The following is a 22,168-nucleotide window of genomic DNA, read 5'->3' on the forward strand; positions in this document are numbered from 1 at the left end:
ATTTTGCAATATAATTTAATTCACTTCAAGGTTCAGTACCATGGCAATATGAAAAAATATAAATTTGATATAAAATCAAAATGCTATGACCTAAGAAAGAAATTATTCGATTTTTTACTTAAAAATAAACGTAGCTCAAGCTCCTGTATGAATTAAAATTCAATAAATATACCAACACTCTTAAACTGCTTTCTTTTTTACAAAATTCTCCTTGACATCAGTACCTATTCTTCGAATACTAAAAAAGTTTCACAAAAAGGGTAACAACCCAGCAGACATATCTTAAACCTCCGATATTTTCATTTAATTGTTAGTTTTCAAGTATCATACATTTTAAACTTGGAACTTTATTTCACTAACTTCAACTTTCAGTTCATTATTGCCTACAAAATAATCCTCAGGCAAGCCATAAGTCCATCAAGATTTGTATTTTGTATTGTGAAGAAATATTACTTACATTTTTCTTTTCCAATTTGGCAAGGAACACGTTTACACAAAACATTAAATGGAAATGTAAAAAAAAAAATAATAAAATAAAGTTCAGCTTTCAGTTGAATGAAAAAACAGGATGAACTTTCATTTTGACATTAGGAGACTTGATTTGATAATAAGGAGGATTTTTCTTAACTAACTTCTCATTCAACTTGTTTGAATGTTTTGGTAGCTGGCCAATCAGATACTGTATAATCGTGGACTGTAAAAACATAGAAACGAACGGATAAAATGAAACACCGATTTGTTTAGAGCCGGGAAACTCAGAAAACTTGACTATCCTAACTCTTTATTAAATACTGATTCTTATAACAATTAATCTAATCGAACGCTATTGAATTGTGCGAGGGTTAAATATAAACTGAATTTCAAAGTGCTCAAAGGCAATACATTCTATACAAATACAATGATATTTACGTTATATGCCTATTACAATGTCCTTGTGATTCTATACAAACATAATATATTATGTATAACATAGTGTTTGATACAGATACTAGCAACTTGCCTTATTTTCAAGTGCCTTATGTCGCTTAAAGTTGCCCATTATGTTTGGTTTCGACATTTGCCAAATTTGCCTTCATTGTTTTATTAGATATCTAACGTCTAACGTCCGATACAAGCTTGATCAACTCTTTTGCGAAAAATGTAATTTTGTGTTCCATACATTTACCAAAATGCATTTTAAAATTATTTATTTGATTTACAATAAAGAATTCTTGGCATCACTTTTACCAAACTGTCATCCCAAAAAATTCCAGCTGTTTGGAACGAGATGGTTATATATTTTTTGTCGACATCTCAACCTCATGCAAAAATATTCAGTTATAAATTTCATTGCAAAAAGTGGTCGAACAGAAATTTGAAAATTCTTTTTGGTTCAAAATAAGTATAACTTATGTTAATTCTTTTAAAACTGTATTGAACTTAAAACCTGCGATAATAAACTAACATTACCCACAATGACCACACCAGTAGTCAAGGTTCCCATTGTCCCACAATGGAATCTGGTCGCCGGTTGTGTTGCGACTCCCGATGAGGGTTTTCTTTATGTTGGAAACAAAACCATTAATTATATATCTGCCATCAAGAGTGGCGAACATGCACCTGTTATGAAAATCTTCCAAACCCGTCAAACTATCCGAGGGCTAGACTGTGACCCGAATTGGTCCACAACGAAGTACTTTGCAATTCTGGCCCAGGACAACTCGGTGCAGATTTGGGATTTTGAGCTAGCCAGAGCTATTTACGGCCACAAGGCACACTTTATCAAACCACAGACCGAAGGAGATATCCCTGCACAGGGAAACGATGGAGTGCACATGAGCTTCATGTCCAATCGCAACATACTCTCGATTTCCCAAACTGACTTGGTAGTGTATTGCGTCGCATCGAATACCTTCTGCCGACGTCATCGTATCATTCCCAAGAAATACACTGTCACCATCCTCAAGTGTTCGCCATACAATGAGCACATATTTGCGGTTGGAACTCCCAAGGGTCTCGTTATTCTGGCCGATCTGAAGTCCGAACAAATTCTTTACACTCTGAAGGGTCACGATGCTACTGTGACTTCCCTGGCTTGGAATCTTACGAAGCCTGCTAGTTCCGCACTGCCACAGTTACCTGCGGTTGCAACTCCTTTAAAGCCAACACCACAAAAGCCCAGGCAGGAGCCGAAGACTCCTCTTGGGGGTGCATCTGATGATATATTCGACATTTATGACTACGACTATTTGGAGAACGAGTTTGGGGCTCCAACCAATAATAAATCAAGTCTGGACCAATTTGAGGGCATCGACAAGAATCAGGAAGATGGAAACAATACTAATTTCAATTATGTCGAAGCATGCGAAAGCCTCAAAGAGGAAATCGATGCGCTGAAGAATAAGTCAGCAGAGTATTCTTCCAACGACCAACAAGTCACTCTCGCAGATTGCCAAGAATCCGAGCATCGAGCTGAAGTATCGAGTTCATGTGACTCGAACAATAGCGTGGAGCTCCTCGATAGAAGCTCCGACGATGAGAGTACAAACAAGGAGAAACACGTTATGCGACATCAAGCCGAGGTCCATACCCAGGAAGAAATGGAACTTACACCTCCGCGGATGTCATTTACAGCTCCCGCAAGTCCCAAAAAAATTCCATTGTTGGCATCGGCTGGGGCGGACTCAGTGGTCTGGATTTGGAATACAAAGACTGGAGGAGCTTGTGATCAGTTGAAGGGAAAGAGTAATCCACATGGAAAAAGTAAGAGTTTTAATCATTCCTTAGTTTCTTAATGACTTTATTTGTATTTTTCCTTATCGATAGATTATCACATTGAGGCATTATGGCTAAGTCCCAATACCATATTGGTAACTTCGAGGTCTGGAACCATCACATCTTTCACCGAAGACTTAACCAGGCCTGGAAAATACAAAGAAGACAAAAAGGAATTCCCACAACAGGCCGTCGTCTCGCTGTGCCTGTCCATCAATGCTCCACTCCTCTGGACCATATCATCGTTCCGAGAGATCATTTGCGAGAATTTAGAAACAAACAAAATTGTTGCCAAATACAGCTGTGCTTCCACAAACATAGTAACAATGCGAGAGAGACCCGATGACATGAACAAGTAAGTGCCGAAGTAGAATTTGATTGGAATCTAACTGAGAATCTATACTGAGAGTGCATTTGAGTGGAGCAACGGTGTTAAATCTTTAAAAACCTTGGGCCCCCAAAAATGTACCTGATATTTTATTTAAAAAAAAATAGAAACTGAAAACTAATAAAGTTTATTTGTTAATGGTTATTTTATTTAAACAGAAAAGTATTTTTGAATAAATGTTTTTATTTTTTGACTGTGTTCGGCAAATAGTTGTAGACGCTTTAGGACGCAAGTAGTATTTTCGTTGCATGATTATTTTTGTAGCAAAATTTAAGGACTCCACTCAAATGAAAAAAAACTCTTCTCTATAATTCTATTGTTGACCATTCACCCTCTTTTAGTTACTATATTAAATTTCTTCTTTTTTAGGTCCCAATTACTTCTCAAACTCCTGATCTAAATCTTCTCACTTTAAGTTACGTAATCATAGCATCTGTTAAGGTTAAATTGTTGTTTTAAAAGGTTGATGGTGTCCCATCTAGTGTGGCCAATGTATTGTACCCTCTGTATATTCTATTCAATGAATCTCTTATGTGAAGATATAAGACAAGTAGACTGTGTTTTTAAGGATTTTACAAAGAGCGCCGGTAAATAATGTCCATATAAATTCAGTTCAGTTCTTGTTCTCTTCAAAGACAGTTCTATACTTTTCTCTCTCTATTGTTTTTAATACTTTCATTATGGAAATCCAATTTTCCGAATGTAACTTCTTAACTTCTAAAAGTGATTTGATTCTTTGCGGTGTTTGTCTTTCCGGTTTTCATTTTAAATGTACAAAAATTAGTATAACCATACGGGCTACGCTTGAATCAAACGAAAATATTTTTTGGAAGTGTGCTACCTGCACAAACTTTTCATTCTTAGGTTGCATACCTAAAATTAAAGAACTTTATCGATTCTTTGTTGAGAATAAATCTGAGTTCGATAATCTAATGAAACCCCCACGCTTAACTCGCTCTCAGTCCAAACCGACGACTGTTGAACCTAACAACAACAATAAACAATTACAGCTGTTTACAGGAAAAAACATTCCTTCTTATACCCGATCTCTTTACTCGCCTATGCATAAAACTTCCTCCGCTTCATCTCCTGCACTTAAAAGTGGTAATAACAAAACTATTATTAAAAATAAAAAAACCGATACCAACGTCTAAGCAAGGCACAAAGGCAACGGGTAAGCCACACTCTTCTTCACAGAGTGATGATTTTGCTAATGCTGCTCTCAGTGCGAAAGCTATGATCTCCAAAAGGTTTGTAACGACCGCTGCTGGTGTGCTACCTGTTACTCCATCCTCTCTGTCTGCTGGTCTTGACAGAACTGAAATTGATGATATGCAGGTTAGCTTGTTAGCTAGTGCCAACAAAACTGATTCTAGTCACACAAATGAAAAAATGATGCTGTTGTTGTCGATGATAATGTTCCTGCCATGAAGGAGGTTTTTGTTGTTGCCGATGGTGATGCTACTAAGAAAGAGGTTGTTGTTGTTGTTTCGGGTAGTGTCGATGAAGCTGCTGCTGTTGTGGGTGATGTTGGGGCTGTAGATGACGTTTCTTCTAATATTTTCACTGATGCTGGTAGCAATAATGGGTTATATATTGATGATGCTGGTGCTGCTCTCGTCGACGTTGATCGTGCTGCTGATATGAATGCTGTTTTTAATAAAAGTGTTGCCAATGTAAGTGCGGCTACTACGTTTATTAAGAGTGCTGGTGATAGTGAATTGTCTGCCACTAAATCATTATCTCTATCTGATTCTAAATTATCATGCCATGATGATGTGAATCTTCATGCTGTTATAACTTATAACCCTTAAAATAACGAAATTATTCCTAAACCTACGATTAAAAACAATAACATTAAAAAATCCAAACTATATTATGGCACGGATGCTTTTTCATCCCTGAATGATGCTGCTGTTACTCGTTATAATTGGTTTCACCTGTCCAAATTCAGGGTTGGTACAGAACCAAATCTATTAATTGATCATATTGCTTCTAAAACTAAAATTCCCATCAATGATATAAAGTGCTTCAAGTTAGTGAAAACCGACTCTGACCTATCTAATTTGAAATATGTTATTTTAAAAAAAGTGTTCCATCTAACATGCTTTCCATGGATCAAAAGCTTTGGCCTAGATCGGTCCAAATTAAAAAATTCATTTCGCGGAAAAAAAAACGAAGCGCCTCCGGGGAATACCGAAACAACGTAAATCCGGTATCTCTAGTACCTCCTGTTTCCCATTCTGCTTTACCTTCTAACATAAATAACTTTTTTATATATTACCAAAACGTTGGTGGTTTACGAACAAATATTAATAACCTACATTATCATGCCAATACGAAATCCTAACGTTTACTAATAAATTTCATAATTCTGACCTTTTTGATACTAATAATTATTCAGTCTTCCGCAAAGACAGATGTTTAGAAAAAACAAATCCAACAAGAGGTGGCGGTGTAATGATTGCTGTTAGCTCATCATTCTCCTGCTTCGAAATTAATCTTCCTTCGTCATCTTCAACTTTACCATCGAGCTTCAACATTGATCAAATCGCTGTGAGAGTTTTAATCAACAATAGTTGTGACTTAACTATATTATTAAGTTATATACCACCAGGTAGTTCTCTTGAATTATATAAAATCCATATAAATAATTGTAGTGATATTATTAAATTATTAAATAGTAATCAACATTTAATTATTCTGGGCGATTTCAACCTGGGTAATATAAACTGGGTATGGGATCCTGATGAATTATGTCTATTTGCATCTAATATTAGTAATGAATGTGAATACGAGATACCTCGATTCTTTTTTAGAACTAAATCTTACTCAAATAAATAATTTTAAAAATAGTTTAAATCGTATACTTGATCTCATATTTATCGATAGTGAAATTGTTGCTGATGTCAAAAATTGTAACTATCCTATTTTTAAAAATAGTATTCACCGCCTAGCCTTAAGTGTTAAACTTAGTTTCTATGACTATTTTAAACCTGTAATGGGAAGAGTAGTCAAATATGATTTCAAAAAATCTAATTTTGAAGGATTAATTAATCATTTAAATTCGTTTTCTTGGAACTATATCGTTCATAATTATGAGCTCTTGGATGCATATAATTTATTGCTGGGGACAATTAAAGAAGCAATAAACTTGTTTGTACCTAAAGTCGTTGTCTTTAATAATTCAAAGCCGCATTGGTGAAATAAACGTTTATCAAACTTATATAACCAACAAAATAAATCGTATAATTTATATCGAAATTCCGTCAATGATATTGCACTCCGCAGTAACTATCTGCGTCTTCAAAAAGAATTAGATTTCTTACATACATTTTTTTACAAGGATTATCTGTGTCGTACTGAATCTTGATTGAAACAAAATAGTAAACATTTTTGGTTGTACATAAATAACAAAAAATGCTCTAACGGGATACCAAATTGCTTAACTTAAATACCATATGCAACCTCTTTGCAAATTTTTTTCAATCGGTTTACTCCCCTCAATATGTTCCTCAAAATTATTCATCAGTTATAAGTGATAATTCCATCAATATAGGCAGCTTAAACTTAAGCTGCAAAGATGTTGAGTCAGCTCTAAGGGATCCCAATGATGATAGTCAACCGGGATCTGATGGCATTCCACCAATTGTATTGAAAAACTGTGCTGTTGCTGTTTCAGGGCCATTAACTCTACTGTTCAATGTTTCTCTCGAAAAGGGCCTTTTTCTTGACGATTGGAAAATTTCCTATATTATTCCTATCCATAAATCTGGCTCTAAACAGGATGTTTCTAATTACCGTCCTATAAGTAAATTGTCTACGATTCAAAAAAATTTCGAGAAAATAATTTATGATAAACTAACCTTTATTCTCAAAGAAACGATTGCGCCATCTCAGCATCGATTTATAGCCGGAAGATCCACTACAACAAACCTATCTATTTCTTGTAACCAAATTAATAGAAATCTCGAAAATGGTTTTCAAACTGATGTAGTCTTTACGGACTCTTCGAAGGCTTTCGATAGGGTCAACCATTTTATAATATTAAAAAAGATGGAATCTATCGGATTCCATTCTAATAATTTAAAATGATTTGCATCCTATCTCATAGGTAGAACAGAGTTTGTCCGCGTTAATGATTTACTTTCTGAAGTGATTCATGTAACTTCAGGTGTTCCTCAAGGAAGTCACTTGGGACCCCTTCTATTCCTGATATTAATCAATGATATACCAACGGTTATCAACAATTCTCTCTGCCTAATGTTTGCGGATGATATCAAAATTTTCGGCTGTATCAAATCCTTGGACGATTGTCTTTTACTTCAAAGTGACCTTGAGCGCTTATCTGTATGGTGCACTGCTAACCAGCTTTTCTTAAATGTTTCTAAATGCCAATCTTTATCTTTCTCTCGTAGTCTTAGTCCAATTTGTTTTGAATACGAAATAAATAAAACAAAACACAATTATAAAATACTCCTTGGTTCTGTTTTATTCTGCTGATATTAAAAGCTTCAATAATATAATTTTCTTCAATGTCCGATATTTAGTACAACAAAGTTTCGTGTGAATAAGAGTTTCGAAGAATATTTTGTCAAAAATTGATTTTAGTTCTATCATGTCAGTGAGTGTCATTACTTACTTACTTACTTAAGGTGGCGCTACAGTCCGGGGCGGACCTGGGCCTCAACCAACAAGCGTCTCCAGCCAGCTCGGTCCCTAGCTAGCTGTCTCCAGTTTCGCACGCCAAGTTGGTTGAGGTCCTCTCCCACCTGGGTGCGCCACCTGAGTCGCGGTCTTCCTCTACTGCGCCGTCCCTCGGGATTGGATTCCAAGACCTTCCGGGCTGGAGCGTTGATGTGCATCCGCTCTACATGACCTAACCATCTAAGCCGTTGGACTTTGATTCTGCTAACTAGGTCAGTGTCGCTGTACAGCCCGTACAGCTCGTCGTTATATCTTCTCCTCCATTCTCCATCTATGCGTACGGGACCAAAAATCACCTTAAGAATTTTTCTCGCGAAGCATCCTAAGACTCTACTCTACTTAATGCTTTAACAAAATCCATTTGAGAATTCTTTTCTACTGCGTTTAAACACTGATAAGAAAAGCAAGCCACATTAGTAGTTGCGGATCGACCACTTATGAAACCATGTTGAAATTTATAGATATGACATTTGAATATTGCATATAGCTTGTTTTTTACTATTTTGTCAAAAAGCTTCGGAATAGTTGAAAGTTTACTAATTGGGCGATAATTTGTAATCAACTTATTATCTCCGGACTTAAAAATTGGATTAATATAAGACTCTTTCCATTTGAAAGAGATTGGTTAAAAATAATCTGAAGGGGTAAACATAGAGTACTATAACAGTGTTTTAACCCAATTGGAAAAACACCATGAACATCTGGTGATCTAGATGGAATCAATTCACGTAAGGCGGTAGAAACATCTTTTAATTTACACTGAAAACTCCAACAAACTGTTATTTGCAATATAGAAGTACAATCGTAGTAATTGCCGACAACTAAATATGTAGTGCTGTAAATACTTTAGAAAAAATCATCAAACCAATCAACATTAGTCTGGGGTTCACTGGAAGCATTGTCATTATAAGCCATTACTGAAGGAAATCCAATGAATTTCCGTTTTACATTTACGAATTTCCAAAGCTTCTTTGGGTTTTGCTTCAATTCAATCTCTGTAGCATGTACATAATTACTAAAACAAAATTTTGATAGAAAAACATACTCTTTCCGAAGACGAGAATATAAAGTGAAATTTTCATTTCTCCTATTGCTTTTAAAGTTCTTAAAAACTTTATTTTTGGCATTTTTTTATCTACGTAACCTTGATTTCGACCAAGGGTGACTTTTATGACCTTTTTCTTAATGAAAAAATTTGTAACCGTTAATATAATATAGCTTTTTGATGGCTTTAAAACTTTACTTAACTGTTTAAACTAAAAGTCGTAATATCTGCGTTCAATCACAGGTTTTCGCATATCAAAGACTCTTCTTACGTGTACTTTTTCTTGCGAGGAATTGATAAATCCTTCAAGAGCATATCAGAGACGCTGTTCGGATGTGACCATATATTGTTATTTCTCTTTATTACTGACAAAACACGTCTACAGAAAAATGTCCTCCAAGCGACAATTGAGAGCCACATTGGAGAAATACAAATCACTGGAGCTCGGTTCTAAAAGTAATAAAAGTTTATACATGGATTGCAAGACTTTTGAAGGAATTATTCATTCCCAACTTAAAAAACTGGTATCCTTTTTTGATCTCCTCATCCCTATCATTGTTCAGACGACATAAGGGAATTAAAAGTTAGTCAAGTTTCTAGTATCTGATTGACCAGCTGCCAAAAAATTACCTTCCAATTAAGGCAACTTTAATGGAAAGTTGACTGGAGAGTTAGTCAAGAAAAATCTACCTAACTATTAAGTCAAGTATACTTCTATCAAAATGACAGTTGCTCATGTTTTTCCATTCAACTGAAAGTTGAACTTTATTACTTTATGATTTATTTATTTTCTGCACAACTTCATGTAATGCTTTTTGTAAAAAGGTTCCTTGTCAATTTGGAAAAGAAATGACTAATATTTCTTTACAATACAAAATACAAGTCGCGATGAACTTGTAGCTTGAAAGAGGAGTGCTTTGTAGACAATAACTTTGATGGTACATTTTGTACTATGAACTTAAAGTAGAGCTTTGTGAAGTAAAGTTCGGAATTTGAAATTCAAGACACTTGAAAAACTAACTAATCGCCTTGGTCAAAATGTACGTTCAAAGATTAAACTGCAAGTGAAGTCCCTTATGTTGCCTGAACATGCCCATGTCTCAATTTTTATTTTCCTTCTTAAATAGGCCTTCTCAAAATACAAACATTGCAATAATTGTCCACCAAACGTTAAAAAGAAACAACATTTATTTGCTTTTTAAGAATAATTTCAAATGTTTAGAAAACTCATTAAAAAAACGCTTCTGAATGTACCACAATTTATAAGAAACCAAATTAAATAAATTCATTAACTTTTTTTGTTCATAATTATATTAATGTTTTCATTTCAGGATTGCTGTTGCGTTTTCTGATCGACGAATTGGTGTTATTGATATTTCGAAAATAACTCCATTTAACATTTCAATTGAGAATTTTACAAGTAAAATAGATTCTCAGGTCTACTCATTGGTTTGGGGTTCAAATCCTGGATGTCTGGCTTTTGGAACAAATGAAGGAAGAGTAAATTTAAAAAGTATAAATTTAAAAACATCAATACTGAATATGATTCTTTTTTTGTCAAGGTTGGAATTTTCAACACTGAAAATCCGAAGATGTCACCATTTCTTTTCCATCCTGTTTGTGGCAAACCAATTTACTCAATTGACTGGCAGAATCAATACATCTATGTGTGCTGCAATGAAAAAGTCGCTCTATACAATGATAATATGCAAAACAAAGGTAAGTTAAAATAACGTACCTTGTTCTCTTCTCATAAGTTTGTACGGCAGCGTTCTTGGAACTGTAAGTCAAATCAGTTTGTGTTGAATGAGTTTTACTTTTCATTAAATTTGCCAATTGAATTGCTCTCCTCCGATAATCCCATAAATTCCATGATAGAGTGTTCCTCGATTCGAGGCTTGCCGGAGGAAGGCAGTTTTCTGTTTGGTTGCTAGCATTAAAAGTTTTCTTCTTTGGACTTGACTTTTGTTCATAACTCGAAGATTGTTGTTCAAAAGGGAGATATAAATCAATTGTAATATTGAATAGAATACACATTTCAGGATTTTCATAGGCAGTTTGTAGAAAACGCTTAACCACCGAACTGTAGTTCTTCTCGGTGAATGAAAGATAAGGCATACGCTGAAAGGCAATAAATTGCTTCTGAAATTCAAGCACACCATAGGTTGAATCTGATGGAACGAGAATTCCATTTGTTGCAGCCATAGTAAGGGTACAGAATCTCTGGAGTTGACTTTTCACAGCTTTTTTATTGGTTTTAATCCTCAGCATTGGTTCCTGGACATCGTCGTTTGTCATATTCACAAGTGGAACTTCAATTGTCACAATGGATTCTCTTGAACTTATTTTAGATGCCATTTGATTAAATTGATAATCTGTTGTAAGAATTTCCTCAATTCCATCGTTTATTTTATTGATATCGACCAAAAAATACATATGCATCAAAAGTTGATACCATGTTTCAAATAGTTTTGTAAATTGAGGCTACACACAAATTTTAATGAGTTATAACACAGTCTTTTTTATCTGAGTGATTAAGGAAAAACTTACAAAAACCGATTCCGATGGAACTGCTACTCTAAACTTAACAATATCATGTAACTGGAAAATGAGTTCTTTAAGTTGTCCAACATCATGATCGATGTGTTGTTTGAGACTTAAAACGTGTTCTTTGATTCTCTTCATACACGATTCATGATGCAAATTCACATAGTTGAACTTGTTGAATAATTCCAAGTCTTCGATAGTCACACCTTTTGGGAGTCTATAAACAATGGTTTTATCGATCAAATTTAGAGTCACTGAATTTGAAGTTGTTCGTAAGCCGAGTTTGATAAGATCATTGCATTTTTTCATGTTTAATCGCAAGGCTTCGAGGGTATTGTCATAAGCCATATAGACATCATAAACAACTGTAAAAAAAAACATAAAAATAAAAACATTAACTGTTTGTAGGGGGCTATAATTTTTATGAAAGTTTTTAGGTGCGTGCCGCAGATGTTAAAAAATAAGCGGTGCAACTTGCAAATGAGTTTTAGCTCATCCGATTTATTCTGGGTATGTATAGTGTTCAGTAAAGGAAATGGTTTCCGTAAAAGTAGTGGCAACCTAGATCTTCAGCGGGTCTCCAAACTGCTTGGCTAAGTGGAAGACATCGAGCCAAGAAGTTCAAGTCCCTTAGAACAAATATAAATTCCCTATCAAATCGTTGCTACTCCGGTTTAGTCAAATCAATGGCTTCAAAAGTCCTCTACGAAAGTCAAGGTGGACGATATAAAAAATGCTAACTGTTTGAACTATGCACCGGAGGAACTTACTTTGGAACAATTTTGTACATCATCAGAAAGTGAAAAACATTATTTCAAATTGACAACAAAATAATTCAAATCTCTTATAAATTTTCCAGGAGTTATTTTAAGAATATCAAGAAGAATATATTTCAAATTTTAACTCCTGAGTTGAAAGCTACAAAAGTAAAGCAGTTTGATGTCAACTCTAGAGTTGACCAACTCCAGAGTTTGAGACAAGTTAATAAAGAGTGAAGAAAACTATTTTTTCAGTAAGATCAATCTTCTGTTGTCCTAAGGAAGAACTATGTTGTTGTGTAACTATGTAACTATGTTACGTGTAAAATTGATGTTTTAAAAATGTAAATAATTCCACGTGCCTAATACCCGATTGCCAGTTATCCACTATACTAGACTTCATAGTAATACCGCTAACTGTTCCAATAGATTTAAGGTTTTTACGCTTTGCCAAACTAATTTGGGTCGCATTCTTTTTCTTCAGGGGCGCTACTGTCACTTATTGACCTGTGCCTCAAAAACCATGCGTCCTCAGTCACTTCGGGCCTAGTTAGCTGTCTAGTTTTGCTCGCCGAGTTATTTGAGATCCCTTCCTAGTTGTATGCGCCATCTGAGCTGCGGCCTTCCTCTACTGCGCCACGTTTGTTTCAAAGATAGGAGGCTCGGTAATTGATTATGGAGGAGAGTGGTGCTCTTTTGTAAAAGATTTTGCTGTTGGTTATATAAAATAGTCGGATCACTTTCCAATATTCCTGAATATTGCAAATAATTATAAATATTTCCCGCTCGAATGTGCTACTCATAATCTGGCGGATAATTTCATGCTTAGATGGAAAGGATAGGCAACTTTCAACTACCAAAATGCTATCGGTAACATGCTTCCTGAATGTGAAACCAGGAGTTCTTTTAAGTTTGTTGCAATCTATGAGCTTGAACGAATTATTTGGGAAGCAGCGAGATGTATGAAAAATACAAACAAGTTAACTTAAAAAAATGAGTGGTATGACTTTTCATGTGAGCAATTAAGGAAAAGATCATTAGCTCTTCTTAATCTCCTGAGGAGGTATGAAATACCAAGTTTAAGGTTAGATGACTTGGGGTTAAACAAACTTTACAAAAATACATGTAAAGAAAAAAAAGAAGTATGAAGAAAATTTAGCGGTTTTCTTAAGTCGAAGTAAAGATTCAGCCGAGTTTTGGGCTATAACGAGGAAACTTAATGGAAACTCTAAAGTAAAAGTTTCAGCAGCAGTGTCATTGCAAGCGTTAAGTTATCATTTTACTTCACTTTTAAATTCTCCAACACAAATATCGTTATGCACGACCATCAACTTGAATTGAGAAACTCGATAAGAATATACCTGAAAATGAAGTGAGTTTTGTTCTACAAAGTCTTAAAGAAGCTGAGTTCTTTAAAAATAGCACAATTTTGTTTAAGATTTAATTGACAGAAGCGCTACAAATTTGGAACGTTCCCCCATCACTTCTTTAAAGGCCTAATAATGCCATTCCACAAAAAGAGTGATTTAAAAGACCCTACAAATTGCAGAGGAATATCGTTTCTCAATGCAGCCTTAAAAATAATCACAATCGTCTTTTACGAAAGACTGAAGAGTTGGGAGCAAGATGAAAACAAGCTTAGCGAATTTCAAAGTGGTTTTTCTTAAAGGATATTCCACGCCTTTTTTTGTCGATTTCAAAGATGCTTTTGATTTAATCAATAGAAACTCTTTTATACAAGCTATTTATTATTTGTTATTACAAATTCTTTATTTGACCAAAACTCGGAATACATTTGAAAAATTGTATAAGAACATTAGTATGGCAAAAAATATATTTGCCGTCTGCCTGAAAATTCACATTTTTCGAGAATAAAAAAGAAAGTTTAAGATTATAGTAAGTTTTTAAATAGATTATGCAGAAAATTGACTAAATAGATTGAATTTAAATAAGCATAATATCCAAGTTTATAATATATATTTCCTCGTTACATCTTAGATAATATATATATGTGCATATATTTAAAAATTAAAATTTACTATAAAAAAACTGTTTAGGTAATCTAAGGCATGATCAATAAAATTGTAAAGGTCCTTCCCAACCCCACTCTCCGTTTAAAATTTGTTTCGCTTCCCGGTGACTGAGAAAGTTTTTTGAAAAATAAAGTCTTCGGAGTTCTTGTAGAATTGGACAAACGGCTAAAAAGTGGTTGACATCTTCGATTTCATTTCGATTGCAGAGGTTACACCTGGGATTATCAATTCTGTGAGGTTTGTAATTCAGATTTAGCATCTCAGTTCTTGCTTTAAACAAAGTACCTATTTTATTTGCAGAAAGATTACTATTAAAATAATTGTTTACAATGATTGAGTTGCTTATAGACCAATCTGATTGAGGGTGTTCGAGCCCTATTCAAGAACTTGAGATACAATGAATCATCAACCAATATATTCATAAAACCTACCTTTTCAATTAGCAAGAGAAGTTGCACTAAGGTTTAGATTAAATCCATGCGCATTTGCTATCTCACACCATTCTTTAAACGGCGATAAATTCCTTCGGAATGCGAAATCCATCATTTGCTTATGAAGATTTTCATTTGACCTTTGCATTACTTTTACTATGTAATCGGCATTAAATTAAGATTTTTTAGAAAAATCAGAGGGATCTCTGATTCCACATGTATAGCGTAAGTTGGTGTATAATTTGGAAGTTTAAATATTTGTTTAAAAAAGAAAGCATAAGCATGAGTTTATAGTAGCTTCAAAAACTCTAAATTTAGCTGAGATGCCTATGAACTTATTGCATAGGATTTTGTTTCATATAAGTTTTATTGCAGTTTTTGCCGATAAGCATTTTTCCTTAACATGGGGCCGGAAATCTAGATTGCTACAAAAAAGAACACCTAAATACTTAAATTGATTAACCACCTTTATAGGGTCACGATCCAATGACCATGCTTCTAGCGGGTTTCGCCTTCGACCGGTGCTTTCAGAAATCATAATTTTTGATTTTGAGCTGTTTATATTCAGGTCCCATTTATCACAAAAGTTTTTAAGTCTATTAATTTGTAACTGTAATGTGGTGGGGTTGTCCGACAAAACAACAAGGTCGTGCGCATAAAGTAGTACCTTAATAAGTAGATTTCCAAACCTAACACCCCCAGGAAAATCACGGGAGACATCGTCAATGAAAATAGCGAACATAATCGGACTTAAGGGGCAACCTTGGGTCACACCGCAATCAGTGTTAAAGAAGCTGGATATGGAACTCCCATTTGACGCAGTAGCGCAAGTATTGGTGAGGAGAATTTTATAGAGTCTTGAAAATTTCGTCGATATACCAAAATTTGATAATTTATAAATTAGTGAATTCCGGTTGATAGTATCAAATGCTGCCCTAAAATCAATGGAAAAGACATAAAGTTTTTGTTTGTTATCGATGAAACGTTTTGCTATATTGGAGAGTGCGAAGATTTGATCCACAGTTGAAAGACCAGAGCGAAAACCAGCTTGGAAAGTGCTTAGCAATTTGTTTTCTTCTACCCACCTCATAAGCCTGCAGTATAGAATTTGGGTAAATATTTTTCTCAAACAAAGAAGAATCGAAATGCCCCTATAGTTTGCTGGTGAACTTGGATCTCCTTTTTAAAAAATTGGACACATTTGTGACATTAAAAATGACTGAGGTATTTCTTCTTTTTCAAGAAACTTATTAAAAAAATCAAGAAGAAGATTTAGGAAAGACGGGGATGAGTTTTTATAAAATTCGGCTGCCTTGTAGTTTTTCATGTTTTTAAGGGTTGCTTGCAATTAATTTATTGTAATAGGGTCATTGAATTTGGTGTCTTAAATGTGCAATTAGACAAAAAATAAAGACGTGTATTCTTCGCTAATTAAGTTCAATTAACGATTTCAAAAGTTTTTAGAGTAAATTAGACTGTTTTAAAAGTATAAACTAGTTAAAAAAACAGAGGACTTTCTCAGTTAACCTAACCTATTTAATCTACGAGTGTCAACTTATTTTGTCAACATTATTGAAAAACTGTACCATAGCGTACTTTTATAATGGAAAAGAGAAATCAGAGAGGATTGAAGTGAACCAAGGAGTGAGGCAAGGCTGTAATCTATGCCCATTGTTATTTGCACTTTTTTTAGATGATTTGGTCGAGTATCCCAATTGATGATAAACAAACTGGAAGAATATTGACAAGTAATGAATCTAGAATTTAATCCGGAAAAATCAAAAGTCATAGTTTTCAAGAATGGATCTGGCAGAACGGCAAGAGACGAGCAATGGAAATATGGCGAAAAAACTCACTTTCTCAAAAGCAAACTTAATAAAGCCAAATCGGTAATATGTGTAAATTGAAAAAGAATTTATAATAACAAGCTAATAGCGACTGATTAAAATATAGAGTGTTTAATGCTACTGCCCAAGCCATCCTGTTTTATGGTGATCAGGTATGGGGAGTAAAGAAGTATTACCTAGTTGAAAGCCTATTACGTTTTTACTTAAGGAAGATATTCTTTCTGCCGATAAATGCCCCAAAATATATGTATTATTTGGAAACTGGTCTTCCGTCACTGTTATTTCAACCCTTAAACTGAATGTTGAATGAGAATGAAAGGTTTGGGCATATTGAAAAAGCTCGCTCATCAACGGAAAGGCAATATTATTCAAAGTGCGTACTTAATCTCAACGACAGAAACTATTTCACCAGAGAATATAACAATTCTATCATTGGATCCATATTTAAGATAAGAGGAGAACTGAACAGACTAAACTTTAGGCCCCATCGTAACGAGGTTATCGATCTTTGCACAATCTGTAATCAGCATGAGAGAGAGGATCTATTACACTTCTTGACCATGTACTCTAAATTTCTTGCTTCATCTAGTTCATCTGAACGGGCTTCTCAGAATGGTTTGAAACAACTGCAGGTGTTCCACAGGGCTGTATTTTAAGCCCATTACTTTTTGCTTTGTTTGTTGACGACATTTGTGATATACTTCCAGGAGGGATATCGTTTCCTGATATACAAATTAAAGTTCTGTTATATGCTGATGACTTAGTACTACTCGCCGAAAGCCTTACACTCCGCAATTACAAATAAATAGGCTGAATGCATTTTGCGAGAAATGGAAGTTAGTCATCAATACAAGAAAGACAAAGGTGATGATTTTTGAAGCACGTCAAAGGTGAAGACAACCCGACGAAAAATGGTTTCTCAATAATGTAAACATCGACATTGTAAAAGAATTTAAGTACCTGGGTGTTTGGATTACAAACAATCTCAATTTTTCAAAACACGCCAAACAAAAAAGTAATGAAGCAAAATTAGCCTTGAGTATGATGTGGACTAGGTTCTTTGCAAACCGATTATTCAGACTACCTAACTCAACGCCTAACTATGCTATCTAATTGGAATCTGGTATAATGCCTTTGTACATATAAGACATCTAAAAGCCAACTATGATTATTTGATAAGGGTCAAGGAACAAGTCTATCTAGACAAGACTTTTGCAAACTAACGCTTCTCCATTCAAGGACTGGAATGAACAAGCTAATTTTCATTCAGCTCATCTATCATTATTGGAGTCAAATGTTTATGAATGGCAGGAGGTTACTGCGAAAAAAGACGAAAAGATTTATAACCAACATCTATCCAGAGCGAATTCAACTTTGTCTAGGAGCACTTATAAGAATCTCATTCACCAAATTTCTTCAGGAATGAACGATTTTCGTACTGAATACTCGGCTGAAACGGGCTACATATTTAGAGCACGTTTTGAAGTGCTTAACTTAAACTTTATGCCTCAACGATCAGATTTACCCCAAATCTGTTAGCTTTGCAATAGAAGAGAAAATGAAAATTATAAACCATTTCATTGAAATTACCTTTCGGATCGTTCAATTCAAGTAGTGTTGGACGGGTTCAAATCTAATATTCACAAAATAAACCCTGGTGTGCCCCAGGGCTCCGTTTTGTCTCCGACGCTCTTACTTATTTTTATAAATGATCTTTTGTCTGAAACTTCTAACCCACCAAATTGTTTCGCTGATGACTCAGCTTTTCATATTCGTTTTTAAATTCTCATCCTTTTCCTTCGGATGTGGAACTTCAACGGCAGCGTATGATAAGCTCATTAAATTCTGATCTCGACAGCATTGTACAATGGGGAATCAAAAACCATGTAGAATTTAATGCTTCGAAAACTCAATGATGTCTCTTGTCGTTAAAGCGTAACCCACCCCCGATGCCCCGATGCTATCCATGAGCGGCACTTGCATCGAGGAAACTAATCAACTTTCAGTACTCGGTATGAATATCACAGATCACCTCTTATGGAATGATCACATATTCGATATTGCAAAATATGCTGCTAGGCGCTTAGGATTTCTCCGACAGTGCAAGAAAATTTTTCACCTCTTCTGATCTGGCTGTAATTTATAAAGCCTTCATTCGTCCGAAACTTGAATATAACTCGCATATTTGGGCAGTTGCCCCTAAAACAGGTTTAGTATTTTGGACAGGATCCAAAAAAGAGCTTTGAAAATGATAGGCGATAGAACTATAACCGAAACAATTACGTCACTTGAACACCGCCGCAATGTTTCATGCCTTTCGATGTTCTACCGATATTTTTATAAACAGTGTTCTATCGAATTAGCAGTTGCATTCCCCCCTAAAACAATTCACCCGTAATACTCGTACTTCTAGGAATGCACATTAGTTTAACCTTGAGCTCAATTTCGGACGTACTGTCATGTATAGAGATTCTTTTTTTAACCGCACATCGAGAATGTAGAATGCTTTACCCATCTCTGTTTTTTCCTATCATTTTGATATTCAAAACTTTAAGACCAATGTGCATCGGTCTCTCCACTTTAATACTTCTCTATTTTCCTTAAGCTCGCACTGTGTTTAAACTTTAAACATGTTAAGGGTATTAAAAACCACTTGAGTGCCCGTTTATTATACAAAAAAAGCTGTCTGTATGTTGAGCTAAATGAAAACACCTTTTAGCTAAAACTAAAACCCTGATGCAAAGTGAAGCAATAGAAGAATTCCATCTTGCTCGCCACCTTCTATAGCTTTCGCTTACGTAGTTCTAAAAAAAGCTAAGTTGTCTTTTAACTTACCATCGCGGATAGCTTCCCCGTTTTGTCCCGTATGTTTGTTAAACAACAATATCCCACACGTTATCTTTCCCAACTGTTTCAGATATTCAATTGGGAAGAGTTTTGTCCGAGACATAAAATCAAGAAAGTCCTGTTTTGTTAAAATACTTTGTAGTGCAGCTGCTGCTATTGATAACATCTAGAAAACAAACAAATTATTAAATAAATGTTACAAAATAAATCAAACAAGCAACATACTTCCTTATTTTTCGGGTTAAATAATTTATTGATGGCAATAATGTATGTTATCATCTTTTTAATAAGGTCCTCATGATCCCTTTGAGTTGTTCCATTAGATCGACAAATATGCTCCAAAAGAGGCATCAATTTATCTCTTGTTATTTTTTCATATTTTTCTTGAATTTCCAAATGATTAAATGATGACCTTTCGAAGAAATATTGTAGTTTTAGAATTTTTACCACTGGACCATTATCTATTTCGACAAAAAACGGAAAGACATTGACATTGAAAGTGTCAAGTACATTTTGGTAGGAGTTTACCTATTATTTGATCATAAATTGATTGATAAATGTCCAAAGTTGTTTCTTTATCAGCGTTAACCAAACGCTCTCCATTTGACATAACCAACCATTTTATTATGTATTTCATTAAAGGTCTTGGAATTGAGATATCTTGAAGGGAACATTGTTCTAGAGCTTCTCTAATGAGAAAATCAACCACAAAATTGTAATCCATATTAGAAAAATATGTTTGTTGTTTTTCTTTACAAGAATATCTTTGACAGCTTTGAGATTATTGATCAAACATTTTTGCTTTGTGAACGTTGTGGGGTATTTATTGTTTGGTAATTCCCATGGTATTAAAAATAAAACCCTAACATTTATTTATTTAATCTTACAGACCCAATTATTTTGGAGTACATCACTGCCGCATCGTCTATTTCGGTTCGAAATAAATATCTGTTTGTAGGAACTCAAAATGGCCATGTGGAAATATTCAAACAGAAAGATAGTTCAAAAATCTCATACGATCTCATACGCAGCCTTGAAATTTGTCCGCGTTATGTAACCGATATATGTTGGAGTCCAATAAACACATCACGCTTTGCTGTCGCCTCCATGTCAAAGAAGATTCGTGTCTTTAACTTCAACGAAAATAATGGCACGGCTTCTCTAGCTCGTGACATTGTCATCAACAGCTCATCGTCTGCAGCAAATGCCAACGTTAAATGGAGTAATCTTAGAGATAATATGCTTCTCGCAAGTGGTTTCGATGGAGCAATGCGAGTGTGGGATCTCAATTCTCAGCGAGACGATGAATTCTTCCTGAAACAATTCCAATGTCCAATGACTTGTGGAATGTTCTTGCCATCAGATGAGAACACTATTATTTGTGCTGGTCGAACAACGTCGATAGAAATGTTCAATATGTTGCTCGAAAATACTCAAAAGTATTCAAGTGTCAAGTGGAAGAAACAAACAATGAAGACTCTCGATGGAGTTCAATGGGGAACTAGAATTGCATCGGTTGATGGAAAATCAAAGACAGAAAAACGTCGCAAGAGAAAAGAGAAGGGATCAATTTTGGCTGATGGCGATTTGGAAGATATCAAAAACGACGGAAATGATGTGTCTGGTTTGATGACTAAATTGCAGTTGGAAGAAAAACAGGAGAATGAAGTCTCTGGAACTACACAATGTAAAGAATGCAAAGATTCAGTATTCATGAAGGTTATATAGACATTTTTTGTATGATTTTGTTAATTGGAGTGTAATTGGAATTGAATTTATTTGTAGAATCCTCAAACCATTTTGTACTTAACAACCAAGGAAATAAACAAGGATAGTTTGGACAAGCTTAAGTACATGCTCGATTCTTCACCCCATGGAAAACAACGTCTTCTCGGACCAAAGCTCTTTGGAAGTCAATTTGATGCTAAGCGCATTCTCGAGGAAGAAAGTAGGTGGTCTTTTCATTTCAATACATATTTCTGTTTAACCTGATTTATTTTTAGTTCGAAACCAACAATCTTCCGACTCCAAATCAATTTCAAACATTCTTACATACCAGGTTAACTCGAATTTTCAACAAGAGATTGTGAAGCGCATTGAAACAAAAACTCTCACCGAGTGGCATGTTTCTCTTGCTCCATCTATTTCATATATGTAAGTTCCAGAGTTGTGATTCATATCATGTAATTGTGACTTATGTTTTTTTTTTAAATTAAGGTTCTGGAAGAAATGCTGTCAAGCGTTTACCAATCAACTTATAGAACAGGGTCATATCCTTCAAGCTGCCACTTATCTTATCGCATTACACGACACAAAGCAAGTTATAAACATTTTGCTGGACAAACAGTATTTCAAAGAAGCTTTGATTGTTGCTAAAATACATTGTCAGCCAGATGATAAGATTACAACTGAAATTACAGAGAAATGGGTCCGTTATTTGGAATCGGTTGGAAATCTTAATGCAGCTGCTTATATGTAAGTAGTATCTCTCTTTTGTGCTGTTTTCTTGTTTATTTAAAATTATGAATCATTTTTTAGTTGTGCTGCTTCTGGAGAACTTCAAAAAGCTTATAGTATTTTGGCGAAGACAAGAAATATCACACCAGAAATACAGGAAGTATTGGATAAAATACATGAGAAAGTTATTAAAATGTAAACCAAGTATTATTATATGTAGTTTAACTCAGTAATCGATTGGTTTCACATTTCATATTATTAATTACTTTTTACTTCAATTGAACTGAACTGAATTTACCGTTATTTATGCGTTTAAACTATATGTAACAAAAATAAAATGGAGTTGATATTGCA

General features: G+C 34.7%; 1 protein-coding gene across 1 annotated transcript; it reads left to right on the top strand.

Moving 5' to 3' along the window:
• Positions 1-1,292: 1,292 nt before the first annotated feature.
• LOC129949899 (protein rigor mortis) lies at positions 1,293-22,168 on the top strand. The gene is made up of 9 exons (XM_056061620.1): positions 1,293-2,742; positions 2,806-3,109; positions 10,226-10,394; positions 10,457-10,613; positions 20,247-21,076; positions 21,143-21,305; positions 21,361-21,511; positions 21,575-21,832; positions 21,896-22,168. The coding sequence occupies exons 1-9, from the start codon at positions 1,455-1,457 to the stop codon at positions 22,011-22,013; spliced, it is 3,438 nt and encodes a 1,145-aa protein (XP_055917595.1). The 5' UTR covers positions 1,293-1,454; the 3' UTR covers positions 22,014-22,168.

Source organism: Eupeodes corollae, chromosome 3 (genome assembly GCF_945859685.1).
Source record: "Eupeodes corollae chromosome 3, idEupCoro1.1, whole genome shotgun sequence".
In the NCBI taxonomy this organism is placed as follows: domain Eukaryota; kingdom Metazoa; phylum Arthropoda; class Insecta; order Diptera; family Syrphidae; genus Eupeodes; species Eupeodes corollae.